At 26.4% G+C, this 24,369-nt stretch overlaps 1 protein-coding gene across 10 annotated transcripts in view; it reads right to left on the bottom strand.

The window, feature by feature from the left end:
• Positions 1–20,253, bottom strand: part of LOC100197690 (cGMP-inhibited 3',5'-cyclic phosphodiesterase 3A) — a 58,988-nt gene extending 38,735 nt beyond the window's left edge. For 3 of the 10 annotated variants that reach the window (XM_065814148.1, XM_065814152.1, XM_065814155.1), the window contains exons 1-4: positions 20,122–20,253; positions 19,696–19,840; positions 15,711–15,810; positions 5,278–5,931 (exon numbers count right to left, since the gene is read on the bottom strand). In XM_065814148.1, coding sequence (XP_065670220.1) covers positions 5,278–5,905 — 628 coding nt within the window. In that variant the 5' untranslated portion in view covers positions 5,906–5,931; positions 15,711–15,810; positions 19,696–19,840; positions 20,122–20,253. Of the gene's footprint in view, positions 1–5,277; positions 7,030–15,710; positions 15,811–19,695; positions 19,841–20,121 lie in introns of those variants that run through there. The other 7 variants (XM_065814147.1, XM_065814150.1, XM_065814157.1 and 4 more) reach the window with 6 other exon arrangements.
• Positions 20,254–24,369: the final 4,116 nt, after the last annotated feature.

The raw sequence follows: 24,369 nt of genomic DNA, 5'->3' as shown, positions 1-24,369 counted from the left end.
GAACAGTGGTCCTTACACTTTGACGGCAAACGAATAGATGATAAGGAATATCAGGTAGTTGTACTTCAGAATGAAAGAACTGACGTGAAACTTGATGCACTGCGTTTAAAAGATGGCAAAGCTGAAACTGTTGCTGAAAAAATTGCCAAACTTATTGATGAATACAATTTGTGGAATTCAATTAAGATGATCATTACTGATACAACAAACGTCAATACTGGGAAGAGAAATGGAGTTGTTGTGAAGTTGCAACGTATGTTTAAATTAAAGGGTGTCACAATACCACAATTTATCGGTTGTCAGCATCAAGTACTAGACAGGATTCTCCGTCTGGTGATGGACGAAGAACTTGGGGGTGATACCAAATTTCCAAACATTGAATACCCATTTGTGTCTGAACTGTTGAATAAGTATGATGAACTGAAGGATAAGTTTGTGAATGGAACTGTAGAAATTCTTGATAAATCAGGGTGGAGAGACGATATGAAGTTTTTGTACCATTTAACAAGAGTGTTTAGGTTCTATGAAGAACAAAGAAACTTCCCTCTGATTCACTTTCAGAACATTCCTAATATGAGCAATGCCAGATGGAACTCAAGAGCCATTCTCGCCATTCTGGCTTTCATTCTTATGCCTGAAGCGAGAAAGAATTTGGAGAAGGTTTGCAGGTTCATTTCATATGAGTGGGCAGAACATTGGTTTAGTAGTCAAAAGTACAATGACAATGACTTCAAGAATTTATCTGATGTATTGAAGCCTTACAAAAAGGCATTGCAGTCATTCAAAAATCACTGGAAGAAAGAGCCATCCGTCATCGACATACCACGAAGTAATCAGATAGCTGAACGTGCAATCAAGGTGATGCAAGACCTGTATGCTTCCTGCAGAAAGAAAGACAAACTGCAACTTCGATTCATTCTAAGTAATAAGCGCTAGACTCTTTATGAGACGTGAGCATCATGTGACCCATGTACTAAACACAGTAGGCCTATAGACACAGACAGTTATGTATATTGTTGTACTAGACGCTTTGATACTGTTAATTTTGTAATACTTGTATAATTATATATCACATAATGTTTTTTGTTATATCACAGTACATGTTGCATAAATAAATAAAATAACAACAGGAGTATGACTCTTACAACATCTTCAGCCTTTAATATTCATTTACTGAACAAAAGTGTACCTATTGAAAATTCGATTTTTTGGTTTTGGGGTGACCTTTTTTCAAAATATGTCAAAATGAAACATCTATTCGTTCTTTTTACATAAAAGTTCATTGAATTACGATACAGGCCTAGTAGGTTGCAAAAAAGTCATATCCCTAATATATATATATATATATAAATGGTTTAAGTAGCATTATTTTAGTAATAATTTTCAAATAAATAACAATTTTTTGGACACTTTTTAACAATATGTTTCATCATTAACAACTAACATCATCAGGTATAAAAAAAAAAATTAGTTGCAATTTCTGTGTATAAACGTTTTTTTGGCTACATTTAAAATTTTAATAGTCTTTACAAGAGTTACCATAGATACATTACATTATTCATAAAATAAATAATTACCAAGAAATTTTACAAAAGATTATATCAAAGGTGTGAAGTAATTAATAATAAAAAATAAAATAGAAAATAAAAAGATAATTGAGAAATTATATCGTTATAGTAAGAGTGTATGACTTTAATTGTGCATTATTAAAAGTTTTTCCTTTTCAATATGGATACCTTCCTTAATTTTGAGCTCATACTGAGAGAAAGCTCTTTCATAATGGAAAAGGAATCAAGATTTGTTGAATTTTTGCATTTTTGTGATGAAGTAAGATGTTTGTAAATATGGGAAGCCTTATCTGAATTTAAATGTTCTGAAATTTGGGGGTAAGGGGTCTTTCGATGAAAGTATACTACTTATTTTAAAAGGTGTGAGAACTAGTCTTGCTTTTATCTTATCTTTACAATATTTAAATGTAATATACATACATATATATATATATATATATATACATACATATATATATATATATATATATATATATATATATATATATATATATATATATATATATATATATATATATATATATATATATATATATATATATATATATATATATATATACAGCGGTGGCCAAAAATTAAAGACCACTCATTTTTTAGTTGGTTTCTTAATCTTTAAATTAAAATTAAGAAGATTCTAATTGACATATTAAATTTTTTTTTTTAATATCTTGTTAATTAAAACATACAGATTAAAGTGGTATAATTTTTTTAATCTAATTCTAATTAAATAGCATTTAACTTATTAAAAAACTGATGAGTACTTATAAATCTTCTTTAAATAAATTGGACAAAATTTAACGACCATTTTCAAATCTTTAATTTGCACTTATTAAAAATAATAATCCATTATTTTTTTTAACTGTTTTAATTGCTTATTATGATGGCAATAAAATAAAATGTCGAAACCTGAGTTTCGATATCAAATAAACATTTATTTTTTGAATTGCAATAAGGATATAAAAATATTGCAAAAATGCGTGCAAAGATCAAAGAAAAAGACAGATACGTAGCTCTTGTATTAAAAGAAGAAGGCTATAGCATCAGACAAATAGCAGAAAAGCTCGGAAGGTCACACTCTTGCATTATTAACATAATTCAACGATACAAAGAGACCCGGTCAATTAATGATCGTCATAGGACTGGACGCAATAAAATTTCAAATGACCGTAATGTTCGCTCGTTAGTTAGATTAATGAAAGGAAACAGACAAGCATCATCTAAAGACTTGTCTACGAAATGGACACTGTCAAATGGTCTGAAAGCAAGCCCTAGAACTGTGCGAAGGGTCCTCCACAATTTAAATTATTTATGGCGTGCTGCTGCAAAAAAACCACGGTTAAATGAAAAACAAAATTTTGCCAGGAAAGAGTGGTGCAAACTACATAAAAATTAGTCAACAGATCAGTGGAGCCGTGTGGTCTTTAGTGATGAAATGAACGTTGAGGTAGACAACAGAAAAGGTCGCGTAATGTTGCGTAGACTTCCAAGCGAACGGTTCGATGAATCATGCATTTTGAAACGAACAAAACAAGGCAGTGGTTCAATAGGCATTTGGGCCTGTATGAGTGCCTGTGGAGTTGGCGTTTTTCATTTATTCGATGGTAGACTCAACAAAGAAAGGTACATCTATTTATGGTCGTGGCTTGATCACAAGCTTGGTAAAGAACAACTTTACAATTTGGAAGATTTGAAATCTTCTATCTCGAATCATTTGAAAAATGTGCCTGATGAAGTAATCAAAACTTTAATGAATTCAATGCCAGAACGAGTACAAGAGTGCTTGAAAACAAATGGAGGAACAACACATTTCTAAATTATTTTTTTATTGCTTTTTGAAATATTTTTGAAACTGGTCTTAAAATTTTGTCCAATTTTTTAACATTGTTTAGTAAAAAATTATAAATTCTTTTATAATAAACATAAAATACAATAAAAATTCTTTCTAAAAATGTTTTTCTTTTTTTGATACCTTTTTCCAAAATAAAATTATACTAAGGTTAAAAATAAATTTTGAAAAAAAAATAAGTGGTCTTTAATTTTTGGCCACCGCTGTATGTATATATATATATATATATATATATATATATATATATATATATATATATATATATATATATATATATATATATATATATATATATATATATATATATATATATATATATATATATGTATATGTATATATATATTATTACTTAAAGTAGAAGAAAAAAGTTAGATAAGTGTTTTTTACTAATTTATTATTGCTCTGTTCTTTAAGAACATTTAGCACTCTTTTTGTAAAATATACTAACATAATTTATATATATATATATATATATATATATATATATATATATATATATATATATATATATATATATATATATATATATATATATATATATATATACATATATACACACACACATATACAAATATATATATATATATATATATATATATATATATATATATATATATATATATATATATATATATATATATATATATATATATATATATATATATATACATGATAGACTTTAATAGCACCAAATTTATCAATTAAGTTATAAAAAAAATTAATTTCACATGGATTAAGCATTTTATGAGTTTGTTTGTTCCATGAATTAACTGCATACCACATAACTAAATTATTCATTTTCTGATTGGAAATAATTAATACCTTTCTAATTTATAAATGGTTTGATAAAGTTGGAAAATTTTCTTTAATTTTTTTTTTTTTTTTTAATTTTTTAAATAGACTAGACTACAGAAAAAAAAAACAGAAAATAGAAAAGAAAATTTTATAACATTGAAAGACACAATCATCTGATAAATCTCTTTTTTCTATTATAACAATTTTATAATTAAAATTGTTATAATAAAGTAAAATTATTTCTGAAGAACTTGCATATTCCTTTATCACTGTATTTATTTTCATTGCATATTTGCTAAATAAACTTAAACATTTTATTATGCTTTATATTTCATCTTTGCAACCCAAACATATCCATTGTTACATAATTTGCATTGCCATCATAGCTTAAAGAGCTCTGATCTAAACTAATTTTGATTCCATATAACCTAATAATGCCTAGGTTTTGCCAGCATTTTAAATCAGATTTAACAAATTTTTTTTTACCAATATGACATTTTTCTCTAACTTTGCATATATGAACTATTTATTTATGAACTATATATGAACACTATATGAAGTATATAATTTACTCACAACAAAAAAAAAAACAATTTTTAAATGAGTTACAATGATTTTAAACATAAAGCTATTTGTCATATGCTTGAAAAATAAAAATAATTTTTTATACAATGGAATATGAATGTTTAACACTTTAGTGTAATACTTTACTAGGCAGTTTTATGTTTTTAATAAAAATGAAAGAAAAAATTATATTGAAATTTAAAGATAAGCATGATGATAACAAGAAAACATTTTTTCACACATAACCACTTTTTCCACAGAATAACATATTACACGTTTTTATAAGTTTATCAAATTGTATGAAATAAACACCTTAATTTTATAGTTAAGTTGTTTTTGTTTTTTTTAAACCCTGAGTCAAAAAAAGATCTTAGTACCAGTTTTTTGTGTTCATATAGACATCAATTTTTATGCATCTGACTGCAATATAATCAGATATAAGCTTTGAAAAATTTAAAACATCAAATTAAAAAAAAAATTGTTAAAAAATTAAATGTTACTCACCACTTAGAAAAAAGATGTACAAAATTGCAGGTGGAATGTATTGAAAACATTTGAAATTGCATAGGGTGAAACGAAGCAATATAATTCCAGCCATTATGTATAAAGTAAAACGTAACTTTTTTTGAACACACGTTTTTCCAGCAATTGAGATAAAAATACTTGATACAAAGCCATGAGTAAAGAGGGAATAACTAAATATATTTATTCCTATTTGATTAAGTACTTCTAACAATATTTCAAGTATAACACAAGTTGCAAAACAAATATGAGAAAAGTACTGAAGCCTTTTTTTTTTCATAACTATTCCAACTAAAGCAGATGCAAAAAAGCAAATTAATGGTGGAATAAAATAGGTAAATAACGTCTGTGCAATTTGGATGTAGGACAAAACTTTAACATCAGGAAGGTATGCAACAATTCCAAGAGTTGTTATTAAAATTAGCCATACAAAAATAATTAAAATAAATGAATGTTTGCTATAAAGGTTTAAAACTGTTTTGTAAACAAATGAATCTTTAATCAACCCAATAATAAGAGAGCGCATCCAAAATAACTGCTTCTCCTCCACTTTATCAAAGATTTGTTTGCTGATAACATTGCATCCATTAGGAAGATTCTTTGTACTCATGCCAATAATTCTCTAGAACTAAATGGCTAAATTTAAAGAGCATGTACAGACTTTAATTGATGAAATTTAACGATGATAATTTACGGTATTATTTGTATAACGGCAATATCTAAGCTAAGGGTACATGGTATTTTTTGTAGCTTTTATAACAAGGAAAAATAAAACATAAAATGATTAAGAAAATAGTCAGATACTATTGCATATTCTCACTCACTCTTGAGCATATTTTGATTTCTGTTTAATTCTTCTTACTCGAAATCTGATTTCTCGGCGCAATAAACTTATTCAAAAAACTCACTTGATGCGTTTTAGTTTGTTTACGGCTTTTTAAACCAGGTTCGCAATTTTGAAAAAATATATATAATTAAAAAAAAATGATAACTTATGAATTTATATAAATAAATTTGAATTTTGGGAGTATATTAATTTCAATTATGTTATAGATAGGTTATCTAGTTTTTTTTCCAGGTGCTTTACAGATACTTTTAAAAACATTTATATATATATATATGTCTTCTGATCATTGATAACCTTTGTTTGAGTAGAAATGACAAAAAAGTTACAATAAAAGGAACATATATCAAAAGCTAATAAATAGAATTTATCAAAAAAACGGCGTGGCTATAAGTTTAAAACCATAAAACACAATCAATGAGCTCAGAACAACAAAAATAAAATACCAAAATAAATCTCTTTATTAAATCAAATAGAGTTTGTAAAATAAAAATGTTCATTGGTTTTGGAAAGTTTTAAAATGTTTTACAAACATAATAATAGTTTGTTTCGATTATGTTTATAATTGCTATTGAGGGAAATAGCAAAGCAACTAATAAAAGGAAAAGGCTAATTAATTGAAAATTAAACCTTATTAAGGATTTATTTATTCGTAAAAGCCGCCTAACTGTTCCAATTTATTTATTTTTATCTGATTATTCTATATTTTAATTCATTTTAGATGAAAACATCATATATAATTAACCAAAAGATTGTTGCAATACAAATTTATAGAACTTTTGATTAAAACTATATTCGTTCTTTTCTATAGTAAATTCAGTCAGATCTCTACCCAACATCAAGTTGAAAAAGACACTAAAAATACGACGAAAAATTTTATACAATTAATTATTTTTATTCTATAGAAAAACCTATTTACAAGACGAATCATTATAATCTCAATCACAATTCATTTTAGTTGACGTTACGCATCATTTTTAATTCTGACGGAGGCAACACACAATACACAATATATTAAAGAAAATCGATACGTAACAAAAACAGGTAAAATAAATGACAGTTGCACATGCAGGAAGTAAAACGATATATATATATATATATATATATATATATATATATATATATATATATATATATATATATATACACACAAAATAGATTGTTATATATATATATATATATATATATATATATATATATATAAAATGTATTATTATTATTATTATACTATAATAATGTGTTATTATGGTATAATATTAATAATTCAAATGCTCTTGTACGTTTAAGAGTGTTCAATACTATTAAATAATATATATATATATATATATATATATATATATATATATATATATATATATATATATATATATATATATATATATATATATATATATATATATATATATATATATATATATATATATATATATATATATATAGGAGAAACATATTTCCAGCATTATCACATTTTTGGTAAGGTTTTTTATTTACCCTCGATTTCTTACTTTTGCTGTGAATTCTTAAAACTTACATTTTATTTCTCTTTGATTAATAATTTTGATGGCATTTTTTAAAACGTGAAATTATTAAATTTTGACAAAAGGCGTAAACAAATATTTAACAACTTTTCAAATTTAATCTACTTACATAACTATTTTTACTACTAACTACTGTGTTCCATGATCTAAAAAACTTGGCAATTTAGACAATTATATTTTTCAATATATAATTTTTACAGTAATTAAATATTGTAAATACTAAATAACCTTTTAAACAAGTGACCTATCGCTTTACGTCTAAAAACGTTTGTCGATTTAAGGAAACATGCTATTGATTCAATGTGATGTTTTTATTTATAAATATTTGTCTAAAATTCATTTTTTAAAGTTTTTTTTTATAATGACTTATCGCTTTTTTTATTACGTAAATAATTTTGAATTGTTTCTTATTGTGTGTAGAAAACGTTACTTTTAGAGTATAATAATGAATTACTAATATACTAAGTTTTTTTTACTCGAAAATTATAATATAATTAAATACTAGATTTTGTCATGAAATACAAAATAGCCACCAAATAGATTTAAACAAAAATTCTTCCTCTAAACTCACAATTTATAAAAAATTAGCACATCTAAAATTTCAAAATGTGTTAATTTTTTAAAATTATGAATTTGCGTGAATTATCTTTATTTTCTTTAAATTCTATTTGATTGGTATGGTTCGTGAAAAAATTAACTAGGCTTAAAAAAGTAATTACGTTACTTTTTTCACGTTTTAAAAAATACCATTTTAAACTTTTTGAAAATAATAAAGTTTGACTTCTCCGCCTATTTTTTTAAAGGTTTTTTTATTAAATGCTCTTTTTAAATTACAAATATCTTCAAAGTTACATTACTGTTAAGCAAAGTTTTAGCGGAATGAAAATTAGACGGGAAATGAGTGTTTTGCGTCATCTATAATTTGCATTTTTTGTTAAAGTTAAATAAATTATTTTAAATAAATAGACGTTATTTTTATATCTAGTTATATAATAAATAAAATATTCTAGATATTCTCAAAAACATAAGATATATTTACTTTTTAATAAAATATCGAACTGACAGCTGTAGCTTGCAAAAAAAAAATTTGGAAGAAAAAAAACTGTTATAAAGAAAATTATCGTCTAAATTTTAATAAATAATTTCGAATCAAACTTTTTTTTCAAGTTCTGTTATTTGATATACGATTTTTTTAAAAACTTTGGATTTATAATTTCAACATTGATAGTGTGCGTGCGTGTGTGCGTGTGTGTGTGTGTGTGTGTGTGTGTGTGTGTGTGTGTGTGTGTGTGTGTGTGTGTGTGTGTGTGTGTGTGTGTGTGTGTGTGTGTGTGTGTGTGTGTGTGTGAATACCAAAAAAAGTTTGAGAAATTAAAAGAAATTGCGTTTTGATAAGTTATTTATTAATATTCATTTTAAAAAATTTAACAACAATCAGGTCAAAATTTTACTTTTAACTTTTTGAGAAAGTGGAAGCGAAAAAAGGCGCATGAAAAAAAACTTTACACTCGTAAATAAATTGTTGTTATTTTTGAAAAAACTGTTAAAAAGTTTTAAATACTAAAAGAAAATTGACCCGGGAACATATGAATTTCAAAACTTCAACTTAAAAAAAATCTCACAGGAAATTAGGAATTATTGATTAAAAATTAGCAAACTTTTATTTTTAGTTTTAGAGTTTATTTTTAGTAAACAGTATATTATATTAAATTATAGTAATTAATCATGAAAAATGTTCTTTAGAAAAATATAACTTGAGTTTTGTCATTTGTTTAAATAGTTTTTTTAAAGGTACATATTTTTATGCTCACATTTAGATAAAAATTCAGATTTTTGATTTGATAAATTGTCTCAATTTAAATTAAAAAAAAAATCTTTTTTTTTGCAAAAATTTCATTCACTTTTTAGAAACATTATTATAGACTGGCGCGGTTTTTAAAATAGACCGATTTAAAATAGACCGATCCAAAAATATACTTCGAAAGCTGTCACTTTTGAATCGTTTTTATGTTTAAAAAATTGTTTATGCATAACGTTTTTTTTTTCATTTGCCTTCTGTTAAATATATTTATAAAGGTTTAACAGATGAAACAAACAGTTAAAGAAAAATTGAGGTGCTGCTCTGATTTTTAAGTACAAGTACATTGAACAACCTATTTACTCTCTCTCTCTCTCTCTCTTTCTCTCTCTCTCTCTCTCTCTCTCTCTCTCTCTCACACACACGCACGCACACACTCACACACGCGTACACACACATACACAACAACAAATACTTAGGTAACGAAACACATTAATAATAAAGATTTTTTTTTTTGTAATAATTCAATAGGACAAAACTAAATAAGAAACATTTTGATAAAAGTTTAATTAATTGGATATTGATTTAGTCATTTTTGACGGAAAATAATCTTGTCCAACTTTAAATTTAGTTCATTTTCAAGTTATGAAGTTTCTGAAAAAATAAACAAAAAGTTAAAAACGTTCTAGGTGTACAAATATCGCAGCCATATCTGCCAAAGTTCAACTTAAAATATTTGTAAGAAAAAAATTTCAATTTTAGTAATTATAAGATAAAAGCTTGATTGTATTTTAACAAAATTTAGTTTTTTTTAAAGTTGTGTATTTAAGTAAAAACAAGAAAAAATTGTAAAAAATGAACAAGTTTCTTCGGTATTTTAAGACAAGAGACACAAATAAAAGTAGAGTAATAAGCTACAATAACCAATAGCTCCTGCTACTTGAGATGTTTCTAATGCGAAATTAACTCTTGTTAAAGTAGAAATAAAAAAATCAAGTTTACTCTTCAACAATACCACACACAAGTTTCTGAAAACTACAACTATTTAGAAAGTTACAATATATGCATGTACTAGTACTGTACAATAATGAACTGGTACTGGATCATAAACTTTTCCCTTAAGTTCTTTTAAAGGAATCAATTCTTTTATTTAAACATCAGTTTAATTTAAGTTTTCTTTTCAGTTACTTTTTATGAAACTTAGTGGACAAAGTTAATCATGTTATTTAAATATATTATCATTTTTTACTTAATAGAAGTAATGAAAAAAATGGCTCACTAGTAAAAAAACATTTTTGAAATTATTATTTAAGATATGACTTATTTAATAATTTCAAAAATTTATTGACTAGTGTAGATTTTGTTCACATAAATTCACATTTATTGACAAGTATAGATTTAGTTTACGTTATTTTTAACATTAAAATACAGTTTTAAAGAAAATGAAATTGCCTAAAATGTTCAATTATTAAATTCAATTATTTCGATTTGGGGTAAATTAACAACGTATCTATTAAACTTTTTACTCCATATCTTTCTGAAAACTAGAAACAAACCCCCTGCAAATTAAAATAAATTTAGTCGTAAAACTAGTAAATTTAACGTTGAGTCATATTTAACTTCTAGCAAAACTATGACACAGGAAATTAATTGAAAATAAATTTCTGAATACTTTTTATTTGTTGAAACCAAAAAAAGAAATAAAAGTAGATGTAATAAGCAGCAACTTTGTAATAAAAAATCTATACGTTACCATTAACGGTGTCACTATTATTTATTTTTTTTTTTTTTAATTTGTTGAACACATAATATTTTCAGTAAATATTGAAATCGTATTTCGGTCTTTATTTCGGTCTTTAAATTAAGAGTCGTTTTTAATACAACTTTTATACCTAACTATATTATTTCTTGCTTCTCAAAAATATTAGACAAGCAAGAAATAAGAGATAGTATAAATATATAGATAAGATAAAGAAGATTATATAGACCAATCAAATTGGATTCGGGGCGTTTAAAGCAACTAACTAAAAGTGATCTAGGATAACGCGCTGCTTGGCAAGCAGACTTGAATGCGTTTACAATACTACAGAATACCACTTGCACAAAAATGAGTAAGACCTTTAAGCGTTTAAGTAGCACACAAACTGAACGCTAGCCATCTAAGTCATGGAGAAGATAACAGCATTTACCTCTTTTCTTTTCACCCCACATTTAACTAGCTTGATCATGTTATCACTGAAGATGAGAAATATATGTTAATAATGTTTTAATTCTTTATTTTAAACACAATTTATTTAAAGACTTTTAAATTTTAAATTTTTACAATCTCTTTCTTTTTTTATCTAAATATATTCCTTAAAGATTTTAACGAAATATACCAATAGTAGGGGCAAGAAGAAGATTTATTATGTCTTATCGCCAAACCCATAGATGAATTCCGTAAATATAAAGAATAAGAAAATTTGTACACCATATAAAAAAAATGGAAAAAGTCAAAAATTTAGAATTTAGAATGTGAGAAAAAGATTTTTTTATTTATGGTTGAGAAACATAAATTTTTTTATTAATGCAAATTTTAAGCAACAAACAATTAAAAACAAAAAAAAACAATAAGAAAAACAATAAAAAAAACTAATAACAAAGACACAAGTTTTACTTAAAAACTATTAACTTATTTCTTTCTTTATAAAAACAGAATATATACTAGGGTTATGACTTTTCGACTTTTTTTAAAAAAAAATAATTTCCTGTGTAATAAATCGATAAACTTTTGTTCGAAAACATTAAAAACATGTTCAATCCTTCTAGGTTGTAAAAAAGGTCAACCCGCAATTAAAATTACGAATCGTCATTTATTAAATCTTGTTACTGCTATTACGGCTAATACGTGCGGCTTTGCTGAAAATCATTTAAAACTTGTATAGATTAGAAGTGTTTAGAACTTTAGAACATTTTGGAACATTCCAGAATATTTTAGAGAACTTTGCAACATTCTAGAACAATTTAAAACATTCTGGAACAATTAAGAATATTCTAAAACAATTTAGAGTATTCTGGAACAATTTAGACTGTGTATATATAGCTGCTTATCTAATTTTATAGTTATTACAGAAGCAACACATGACGACGCACAAGCCTAGTGATAGTAGCATTCAGAAGAACAAGGATGTCTGGACTAATAATCTGGTAAAATTTGAAGACTCTCCTAAAAGAAGAAGAATGGTCCCTTTGGAAAAATATTCACTGGAAGAAAAGTGAAGAACGCCTCTCAAAAAGCAAATTATCAGACGCTACTATTTCCTTGGACCAAAAATCAAAGGAAGAAAAGAGCAATTAGCGGAAATTTTCAAAGAAATCACCAAATTGTGGAAGAATAAATTGAATCTTTCTCATGTATCTTATCTGATCAAGTTATACGAGCAAAGCTTGATAAAATACTAAAATGTTATGATGAATGTGTCAAGCGGGGAAGCTATGAACCCCTTGATGAAATTTTTGATATTACTAAAGTGGATGGAACATGGTTATCTTCCGAGAACGAGCGATTGTACCATCTCCAAGTGGAAAGCAAAAGAACAGTGAGATACTCTACAGGCCCAGCGGTCACTAAAGAAACAACCCATCTCTCGAAAAGACAAAAACTTTCTAATAGGTCATCCAACTCATCAACTTACTATCCTGGTTTTAGTGATTCTGACTCGAAGCTGACGACACTGAATATGAAAACGATGATGAAGAAGGAGATGAGGCTACTCATATACCAAGCAGAAAATATCATAAAAGCAAAATTGCAGTCAACTTGGTGACCTACACAAGAGTATCAACAAACAAAGCTGCTAACATACACTGCGTGACATAATGATAAGACACCCCAAAAATATTTATAAAACTCTACTATACATTTATATTTAAAAACTAATTTTTATAGTAAATGAGAGCAAAAGGATTACAAGACAAACAATATTTAAAAAAATTTATTTTAAACCTAACTCGCATTTTATTTAAAAAAAAACTGTTTTTTTAGTGCGACAAAATTATAAGACACTTTTGGAAAAAAACTCATTGAAATTGTCATTTATATAAAAAGATCTCTCAATTTTAAACAATCAATATTGGGTAATTTTACCATTTTTCCGAATCACTTTAATCATTCTAGAAGGTAAAGAATCAATTTTTTTATGTACGAAATGTCAATTGCATCCCATGCAGATGCGATGGATGATTTTAAGTGAGCTAGTGAACTATATTGTTTACCACCTTCAAACACTATATGTGACAGCTGTGCAAGCATTCTCAATAATGTTTAGGTCTGGAGATTTAGCAGGCCCATTCAATGTTTCAATTTTACTGCTGTTGAAATATTTTGGTATTTCACAAAAAAATGTGTCCTTCAGGTGTAACTTTTTTATTATTATTTTTTTTTGCCACACGTGTTTGTTTTGTGTTACTTCAGTTAGGGTAGTTAGTAGTTTTTAAAATTTTATAAAATTGGAGGCAGAAATTGCATAAAAAGTCATCTTGCCCCGGTCACGAGACCAGAAGATAAATTTATAAACTTTTACTTAAATTTTAATTTCAAATTTTTTACTTGCAAACTAAAATTTATGCAGGCAGTGAGTCATTTTGATTCCTTTACTATTATAGCTGTATGAATGCTAGCATTCTTGCTGACAAACAAAATTTTCACCACCTATTACAGATGTTTCACGTCCTTAAATTCTTTAACAATTAAGCGATAATCCTTAGCCTTCCTTTTTCGTCAATAAAATGAAATTTAGATTTACCATGACACCCAATCGTACACCAAATCATTACACCACCACCACCCATTTGACCTCTTTGCTGTGTTACTGGTTTTTTACGCAAATCGTGAAAATAATAATTCCATTTATCCGGCCCATCAAGACAAAATCGTTTTTCGTCAGGAAATACTACTTGTTGCCACTCTTCTTTCCATGTTACGTGGTCCTTTGCAAAAAGTTATTCGATTGTTTATGTGATTTGTTGTCAAAGGTGGTTTTCGCTGAAGTATTTTGCGTAAAAGGTAAAAACCATTATGAATAACTCGCTGAACTGTACGTAAATTAGTAATCACACCTGCTTCTGCAGTAATTTGACGTGCAGTTAATGAAGAATTTGAAGCTTTTCTTAACAACCTTCGCTTGTCACTTAATGTTGATGAACGTCCGGGACTTTTTTTATTCCATACATATGAGGACTATCAACGTAGTTTTTAATCACAGTTCGGCTGCGTCCAATAGCTCTAGCCATGCAACTAACAGAGTGACCCATTTTCGATAAGTTAAAGAGCACTTTTTTCTCATCTGGACTCAACGGTGCAACACGACCCATTATTAATTAATTTGTTATTTTATACTTAATCAAAAAAACCTAAACTAAATTTTTGACAGTTCACAAAAGTTTACAGTTATATAATCGTCTGTGGTGTTTACATCAAATAAATATTCTTAACTGCCCACAACTGCGGTTTGCAAATAAAACGTTTTTTGTAAAATTGTCTTTTAATTTTGTCGCACTGAAAAAACGTTGTTTTTTTTTTTAAAATGTGAGTTACGTTAAAAATAAATTTGTTAAAATGTTGTTTAGTGTTGTAAACCCTTTGCTTTCATTTCCAATAAAAATTAGTTTTTAAATATAAATGTATAATAGAGTTTTATAAATCTTTTTGGGGTGTCTTATCATTATGTCGCACAGTGTATGCAAACCATTGGCTCGTGAAGGCATTGACATCCCAACTCCATGTCAATAAGCTATTTACATGTCAACAATCAAAGAGGCAATCAAGCTGATAATAAAAATGATTGAAAAGTTGCATATGGAAAGTTGGTCCTTACACTTTGATGATTGACATCAACGGAATCGATTACCAAGTGGTCGTCCTTAAGAATGAAAGAAGAGAAATCAAATTGGATGCCCTAGACTTGGTAGAAGGCAAGGGAAAGACTATTGCTCAAGGAATTTCTAAAGTCCTCGATGAATTATATGCGGTAGTGGTGTAGTGGTAAGAGCGCTCGCTTTGTAAGCGAGAGGTTCGGAGTTCGACTCCCACCACGTTCCTGGAAGTACCGCGCTCAACTTAGTTTCTCCGCGCAGCGGCCTTGCTCGGCAAGGTTCGTGTTTCGGAGTTAAAGAGTTCAGAGAGAGTTGCACCACGAATAACAACTAAAAAAAATAAAATAAATAAAAAACACAAAAAAAAAAAAAAAAATTTTACCTATGGAATTCAATACAGAGGATTGTTGCAGATACAACACTAGTGTTTATGACTTTTTGTCAACCCCATGCTCATGTACTGTAGTTTAATGAACTTTTACCTGAAAAGCATGAAATGAATTATTATTTGCATATCTTTTGATAAAAGTTCACCCCACCATTGAAAAATCGATTTTGACATAAGTAGGGGAAAGCGGGGTAAGATGGCTTTTTATATAGCAACTTAACAAAAAAACTTAAAAATGGGTGAAAACAAAACTATAATTACACTTTGTATTTTAAAACGTCAAAAAGTTTTTTTAAATACTAATAATGCAATTTTATACGCATAAGTTTACTTTTTTTGCTTCAAAAAAATACTTTGCTTTCGGTTATTCATAACGAATGGTGTCCTTTGAGTATAACTTTTTTAAGAATATTTTTTTCGACGCGTGTTTATTTTATGTTACTTTAGTTAGATTAATTGGTAATTTTTAAATTTTTATATAGTTGGAGTCAGAAATTGCATAACAAGTCATCTTGAAATTGTTAACCAGTGGCGTTCGACTAGCAAGTTTTCTTGTAATTTAGCGAACGAGGATTTTGGGATGTCTAGTACAGCCAGATTTATAAACAATAATATTTACGTTAAGACATTTTGACAGATTTAGACAGTAAAGAATAACGCTTTTGTAAAGATGGTTTTAACTTATTTTAAACTATAATGCTTCAATAAAAATATTGCAACAATATTTGTTTACTTAAAAATCAAATGGTTTATTTAAAAAACGAAGAAATATATGTTTAAAATACTTTTTTATGGCATTTTTAATGTTTGTATTTTTGTTATATTTTGAATCATAAAAATAACATTCAATATTTTTATTGTACATGATTATAAAAAAACATTGAAAATGCCATAAATTTTTATTCTTATATATTCCAAATGTTTTCAAAATGTTACATTGTTACACAGTTTACAAACAATGTTACATTGTTTAACAAAGTAAACCTATTACTAATAGTTTTTTTTTTAAACATATGTACGTTTCAATTCATAACTACCCTCTGCAGTATGCTAGAAGGTTTATAATATAACTGTATGGTAGACAGCAATCAGGGCTTTATTTAAATAAAATTTTTTTTTTTTTTTGACAACACTAAGATGAGGCTATATTTAAATTATGTAAATGTTTTAATATTTAGAGAATTTATTTAGTAGCCCAAAATTATACAACTGCTGTATGAATTGTTTATTGAACTCTGTTAGTATAAAACAACTCAACCGTTCCTTTTAGTGTTAATATGCTTTCATTATTGTTTTTTATATTTTTATAAATATATTTGTTATTTTTATTTTCCTCATCTTTAATATGAAATAAAAATTGTTAAGCATATCGAAAACTTGTAATTCTAATTTAGCACATCTCAAAAAAATGAATAAACATTTTTCAACTAAATATAATATTTTACTGTTTATGAATAATACAAACAATTTTTATAGCATGAGCTGAGTCACGATTGTGAAAACTAACGTAATAATAAATTCGTATATCAAGAAAGTAGTGTATTAAATATGATGCACGTTTTAATTAAGATTATATAGGAAAGTATAATTGCAGTTTTCCTTAAAAACTGTAATGAATCCTGCTTTATTTTTGCTTACAACTGTTTTATTAATGTTTACATCTAAAATAAAAAATTATCCATACATATATTTATTTAATATAATGTGTTTATATATGTTTATGTATGTGTGTGTTTATATATATATATATATATATATATATATATATATATATATATATATCAATATATATATCAATATATATTAATATATATCAATATATATATCAATATATATAATAATATATATCAATATATATATACCAATATAATTCACACAAAAAAAGTACTGTTTACAATATAGTAAAAGTTATTATTATAGTGATTATATGTTTGGAGTAAAAAATGCAAGATAGTTGTAAAAGAGGTATTATTGAGTAAAGGCAAAAAGAGAGAGAGAAAGTGCTCAATGTTCTTAAATAAGAAAGCAATACATATATATATATATATATATATATATATATATATATATATATATATATATATATATATATATATATATATATATATATATATATATATATATATATATATATATCTGTGTGTGTTTATATATCGTTTATGCTGAAAATTAGGAGCTGCGCAAAATCCGGCTGACATTGATCAGTATTCTATACTATATTTAAACAATTTAAAGTAAAGGAAAATAAAAATAATTTAAAATTGATTGAATCATGCTATAACAAAGTAAAAATTGTAATTTTTTATTAATATTTTGTTGTTTATGTTTACAATCTGGCTGTACGACGCATCCCAGAAGACTTTACGTTAGCAATTACAAGAATTTAATGCAAATTTGCGGAATCGCACCCCACTGTTGTTAACTATGATTTGATAAATCGATGAATATATTTATATTTTTATATATTTATATTTATATATTTATAATTATTTACTATATTTATATATTTATATATTTTCCTAATGCGAGTTGGTTTGCTTATTGTTTACAGAAAACCATTTTAAAATATAATATTGATAAAAATTTCAGATGTTTTTATTATTTTCATAATCGAGCAAGTCTAAATTAAAATCGCCCACAAAATAAATGCATTTGCCAAATATATTATTTGTTTGTAATTAAACATTTAAAGTATTTGATAAATGATTTTATGTTAGGCGGTTTATTATACGACGTACAAAATCACTTTTTTTCTGGTGTTGTTTATCGCCTCAATTGTTAATAACTCATAGTCGTTTGTTATTGAGCAAAATTCTTTAGGTAGTTAAAAATATAAAGAATTGTAGATGAAAATAATTGAATTTAAATAATCTTATTTTATAAACATTTAAAATTGATTTTAACATTTCTTTTTGTTTTTGAGGTTTGTTTGTTTAAGGTTTAAATAAACTTTAGATTTATTGTTATTATTTAATTTTTTTTTTTTTTTATGTTTGATGTGTAATGACGAACATGAATATATGTGAATATATACCATTACATTTAAATTTAAAAAGTCTTTATTTAAAAAAAAAATTGAAATTTTTTAAATGCATAAAAAAAATTTTTTAAATTGTTTTTATAAATTTATATTTTTATTTAATTGTTTTAATAAACTTATATAAAACTTTCGCTACTGTGATTTTTTTGTTCAAGTTTATATATATTTTTTTCGATTTTTATGTTTGAATGTTTTTGTTTTCACTATTTTGAGGGTTTGAGGACAAGACAAAGACGTCTTTTTACCAAGGCAATTTATCTAAACGGAAATTGTACATATTTTATTAACTGCAAACTAACAAAGAAAAAATAATGTATACAATATATCTAAATATAGAAAAAAATTACAAAAACCATTTATTTAAAAAACAGCCTAAAAAAAGTTAAATTATAAGAAAAAAGCACGTGGCGGTTATGAATTACAGTTACGTTTTGCTTATTACAAATTCTTTGTGACAAATCTTTTGAGATCTAAATTTTGCAATAAAACTGTTTTTTTCGTAAATGTAAAACTTTAAAAAGTTTTAAAAGTTACTTTTTTAAAAAAAGACATTTTATAAGTTACTTTTCTTTCAAAAAGACATTTAAAAGATACTTTTCGGAACATATATTTACAATTCGCAATAACTTTTACGTGCCTTGGCAAATTGCTCTCTACTACAGTGGTTGTTAAGAAAGGTTATATGTGATTTCGGGCAAAACCTCTCTCCAACCAGTTTTCCCGCTTCTCAAATACATTTTTATGTTTCTAAATTACAACTTGAAAAAAATTTATTTGGAGGTATAAAAACACCCAGTCTTTGAAACAGTTTTTCAACCGTCTTCAACATTATTAATTAATGCAAAAATTTGACGCCTACAACCCAATGCTCTAATAGAAAACTGCAAAAAAGAAAAAAAAAAGAAAAAAAAGTAGACAAATGGATCAAAAATTGGTTACCTGATTACTTGTACTCTTTGATCATTGACTAATAAAAAATTCGACGAGTAAAACATTCGACGAAGAAAACATCGGATAAGGACATTCGACCAGTAAAACATTCTTTTCGTGATGCATTATAATACTATATTGCTGTTGTAGTTTTCTAGATTTAAAAATTCAAAACATCAAAGTTTCTGTTTGGTGTTTTTACGCGATACAAAAGTTCGTTATTTTAATTTAATTGATTTTTATTTAATTCTAAATCCATGTATTATTAATAATTCGTTTGTTATTCGTTATTACTAATGCAGTTTTTTGCTTTTTGCTTATTAAAAACTTTTTGAAATAAATTCATAAAAACAAACTTATATTTAAAAAAGCAAAAATGTAAAAATATTGAAGTTCGATCAAAAGTTTATTACGAGTCTAGAAAATTTAACATACCGCTTCATGTTCATATATTTGATGTTTAACTTTTTTTTTAATGATACTTTTTTATTTTTAACATTGCAACAAGTTTTTATTTGTAAACAGCAACTAAATCTATAAAAAATGTTACATATTAATAATGTCAACACTAGCTTTAAAACATCTTGGAATATATTGATATCTTGAAGTGGTTTGAAGATTTAAAAATAAAAATAAAATATAGCATTAAAAAGCACTTTCATGAATTGAAAATAAGCGTCAATATGTTTATATATAGATATATATATATATATATATATATATATATATATATATATATATATATATATATATATATATATATATATATATATATATATATATATATATATATATATATATTATATTGTATTGTATTATATTATACTATGCTATGCTATTTTATATTATATTGTATTATATTCAGACGCGATTCTACAAATAAAATGAGAGGGTGAGAGGGGGAAGGGGGTTGGATAATAGATACCGACAGGCTCCTTTAAAAAAAAAAAAGCAAAACTAAAATTTAACCGACTAAAATGTGTCAAACTTCCGACTAGCCGACTATGTTCCTCAATAAACCAACTACAACTTGAAAACTACCCCTCCCCCTCCCCTCCCTCCCCTCCCCCAACAAGTAAAATAGCTTTAAATTTTTTTTTTTTTTTAAACATCTTCGCTTCCAACAAGGCTGCAGGCAGCCACTAATTAAAGTTGAAAGTTACTGAAAGATAAAGATGAAGATTGTAGAGCAAGATAATGATTGACAGACGACTTAAAGGATTGCAAATTATATGAATCAGGAAAGCAAGATGAAGGAAGCGAATTCCAAAGAGCTGATGTTCGAGGAAAAAAACTAGACGAATAAGCGTTTTTGGAGCACTTAGGAACAGTCACAGAAAAAGGATGACACTTAATTGAATGACGAGTAACACGAGAATAAATTTTAGTAGATGGCACAAGAGACGCTAGCTCTTTAGAGCAGTGCCCATTATAGTATTTATAGAAAAGAGAAAGAGAAGCAACATTACGACGATGTGACAATGGTTGGAGGTTGGCTGCAAGACCAGGTCCAACTATGTTTACTATGCGTTTTTGCACCTTGTCTAAAAGAGAAAGGGCATCATTAGAAGAACCGCTCCATATATGGCAACAGTATTCCATACAATGCCGGATACGAGATTTATAGAGATAGAGAATAGAATCCAAAGTAAGAAAGTGATGAGCTCGATAAAGAGATGCAACCTTAGCAGATGCTAATTTTGCAACTGATTTGATATATGGTTTCCAAAAAAGATTGGAAGTAAGAGTTAATCCCAGAAGATGAAGAGTAGAAGAGTCATCGAGTACATCACCGTTCATAAATATAGGAAGATCTAAATTATTGCGATATCGATTGACAGAAAAAATTGAGTTTTTATTGAACTAAAGTTTACCAACCATTATGAGCCCCATGCTGTAGCAGAAGTGAGATCCTTTTCAAGCTCAAATGCCCCCTCCAAGCAAACAGAGGGTGTTGGTGTCTTATCACGACAAGAATTAATGGTAGTATCATCAGCAAACAATGCCACCTTAGATGTGAGAATATCTGGAAGATCGTAAAATGTAAATTAAAAAAAGTATAGGACCAAGGATTATATTCTTTCTATGGCTTTTTGCATAGAAAAGTAGAGAAGTGCGTTACTTATATAAAAAAATAATTGAATAAAAAAAAGCAACAGAAATTAGATAAAAATTTATTTACCAACAGAAAAAAAATGAAATGAAAACATTGAGTTGTAAAGGAAAAAATCTGTTATTTAAAAAAAAATTATATAAAAAGGAATAAAAAAAGCTTATTAAATTTGTTTGTCAAGTTTGTTAATATTTTTGTTATTCACTTTTCAAATGAAGTATCATATCCTACATTTAAAATTTAAGGATACTATGGTTAGACGCGTCATGATTTTAACGATGTATTTACTAAGATATTGTTAATCATGTATTTTCAAGTTTAACCGTAAAGTTTGACAAAAATCCTGTTTTATACTATAAATTATAGACTATATTTTATTTCTAAATGAACAAAATGACGAAAATCTCTTGTTGTCCTGTAACAATAAACAAACTGTGTTCTATACTAAAATAAATAAGTAAAAATGTTGCCATTTGCATTTTTTTAATTTTTTTTCATTGTATTTACAATAAATACAAAGTTCATAATATGTAGTTTGTAATTATTGTAAATACAATGAAGAAAAATATATTATATAACTTTTGTAAAGTCTAATAACAATAATATTTTTCACTCGCTTTTATTATCATTGAATTTTTTGATAAAATTTCTTCATGCAAAAGGTTCTCGATTCTGATTTTTATATAAATTTATTTTTTTAATTAATTCTCGGTTAAAGTTGTTCTCTGAAAATTTTTTGACTAAAGTAAGATAAAATATTTGTGGAGATATTCCATGCGTCAATTTAAACATGAATAGTAATGTTTGGTAAATGTTTTGTTTGTAAACATTTAAGGCTTTCAAATGCTTTAGAGTTTGCACTTTTTTATTTGCGCCAAGCACAACCCTGCAAGCATGCTTTTTTTTATTCTTTATTGTATTCACATCACAAAGGTCGAGGGGGCCACTATAGTTGAAAAGGTTACTCGTCTCGTCTTATAGTTGAGAAGGTTACTCGTCTTTCTTAAATAGTTGTTACAACTTTTTCTCAATCATTTAACGCTAAAAATACGAACTTCTTCTTTGTCTTGTTTCTTGTTTGTCAAAACAAGAGCGCTGTGCTGATGTGTTTTGAAAAGAATGTTTTTAAAAACAGATTTAAGTCGTCTGCAAAAAAAAGAAAAAAGAAAAAAAAAGTTTGAGCAGTAGTTTCAAATACTGAATAAAGCAATCTGAGTTTCAATGTCTGGCCACATTTGAAAGATTAATAAGAAAAAAGGCGTGAAATTTTTAGTAAATAATGGATACTGAAACTTGCGTTTTTTTAATTATGGTATTGAGATTGAAACAGATTCTGGCGGTTTAATATCAAAATTATCTATTGCTTTAAGGAAAACTCCTTTAAGTTTACAATTAGCATGATTTATTGTTTTTCCTAAAACAATACGATCTGACTCAAAAAAAAAGGCCAAAATAGTAAAGAAAGTGAAATTGTTTCAGGAAATTTTTACTTGCCAAGTTGAGCGGAAAAAAAAATACGATAGACTTTATGTAGCAAGTATAATTGAAGTAGTTGGTTTAGTTTACAAAATTAGATATTATAAAAAAATCAGGTGACTTAAGCAACAGATTTATACGAGAAGATAACAATATTTAAAATGTGGAGCTTAAAGATGTTATAATGAAACTAACAAGTGTTGGTTGTGGATCACCTAGATAACGATATCTTACTATTCCAATATCTTAACTTCATTTAATAATCAGAATATTACTGGCACAGTCGCAAAGTACAAAAAATCAATAAAAAATGTTTTGGCTTTAAAGCACTTTTTAACGACATTTGGTTTCAGCAAAACACTTTTCGACGACATTTGATTTCATTAAAATGAGCGATCAAAACTCTCACTTTTAAGTTTTTTTTTAGCATTTCACTTTCAATGTAAAGGATTGAAAGTGCCGTCATTCTCTCCTGTCCAATATTTTATGAATGAACGCTTTCCTAAACACTTTGTAGCGGCCATACTCAAATACAATTGTAGTAAAAAATTTTATTATTAACTCTAGAATAAATACTGTAATTACATTATTAGTTTATATAATTAAGCAAAATAACACTACTAGGTTATCAGTTTCTTGGTTTCACCAACTTTTTTTTTCTTTTATGTAGTTCGTTTCACCAACTACATAAAAGAAAAAATTACGAAGAGAATGCAAAAGATCAATCTTGCAAGAGAGAAAGAGAGAAAGAGAGTTCAGTACATGCACTATTGTTTTAATATTGGAAATTTGTGGACATGCGCAAAAAAGTTACGCAAATTGTGCGTTAGCAAATTAAAGCAACACGTAGTACAACATCGACGTTGGAAAATGTGGACTCGAGATTCTTGGAAAGAAGGAGATCCTTAAAGTTTACTTTCCTCTATTTATCGCCAATCAAAATTTCTGTTCAAACGAAGCTACTGAAATAAATAACTTTCATTATGAAAAAAATAGCTTTGTTTATTCCTTGTTTCCAAGGAATAAACAAAGAATTGAAAAAAACGTTATTCTGATATTGGTTAATAATTTTTGCTAGACGACTAAAAATGGAT

Source organism: Hydra vulgaris, chromosome 12 (assembly GCF_038396675.1).
Source record: "Hydra vulgaris chromosome 12, alternate assembly HydraT2T_AEP".
NCBI classification, from domain to species: domain Eukaryota; kingdom Metazoa; phylum Cnidaria; class Hydrozoa; order Anthoathecata; family Hydridae; genus Hydra; species Hydra vulgaris.
The sequence above is the reverse complement of the archived record's forward strand: the minus strand, read 5'-3'. Positions and strand labels throughout refer to the sequence as shown.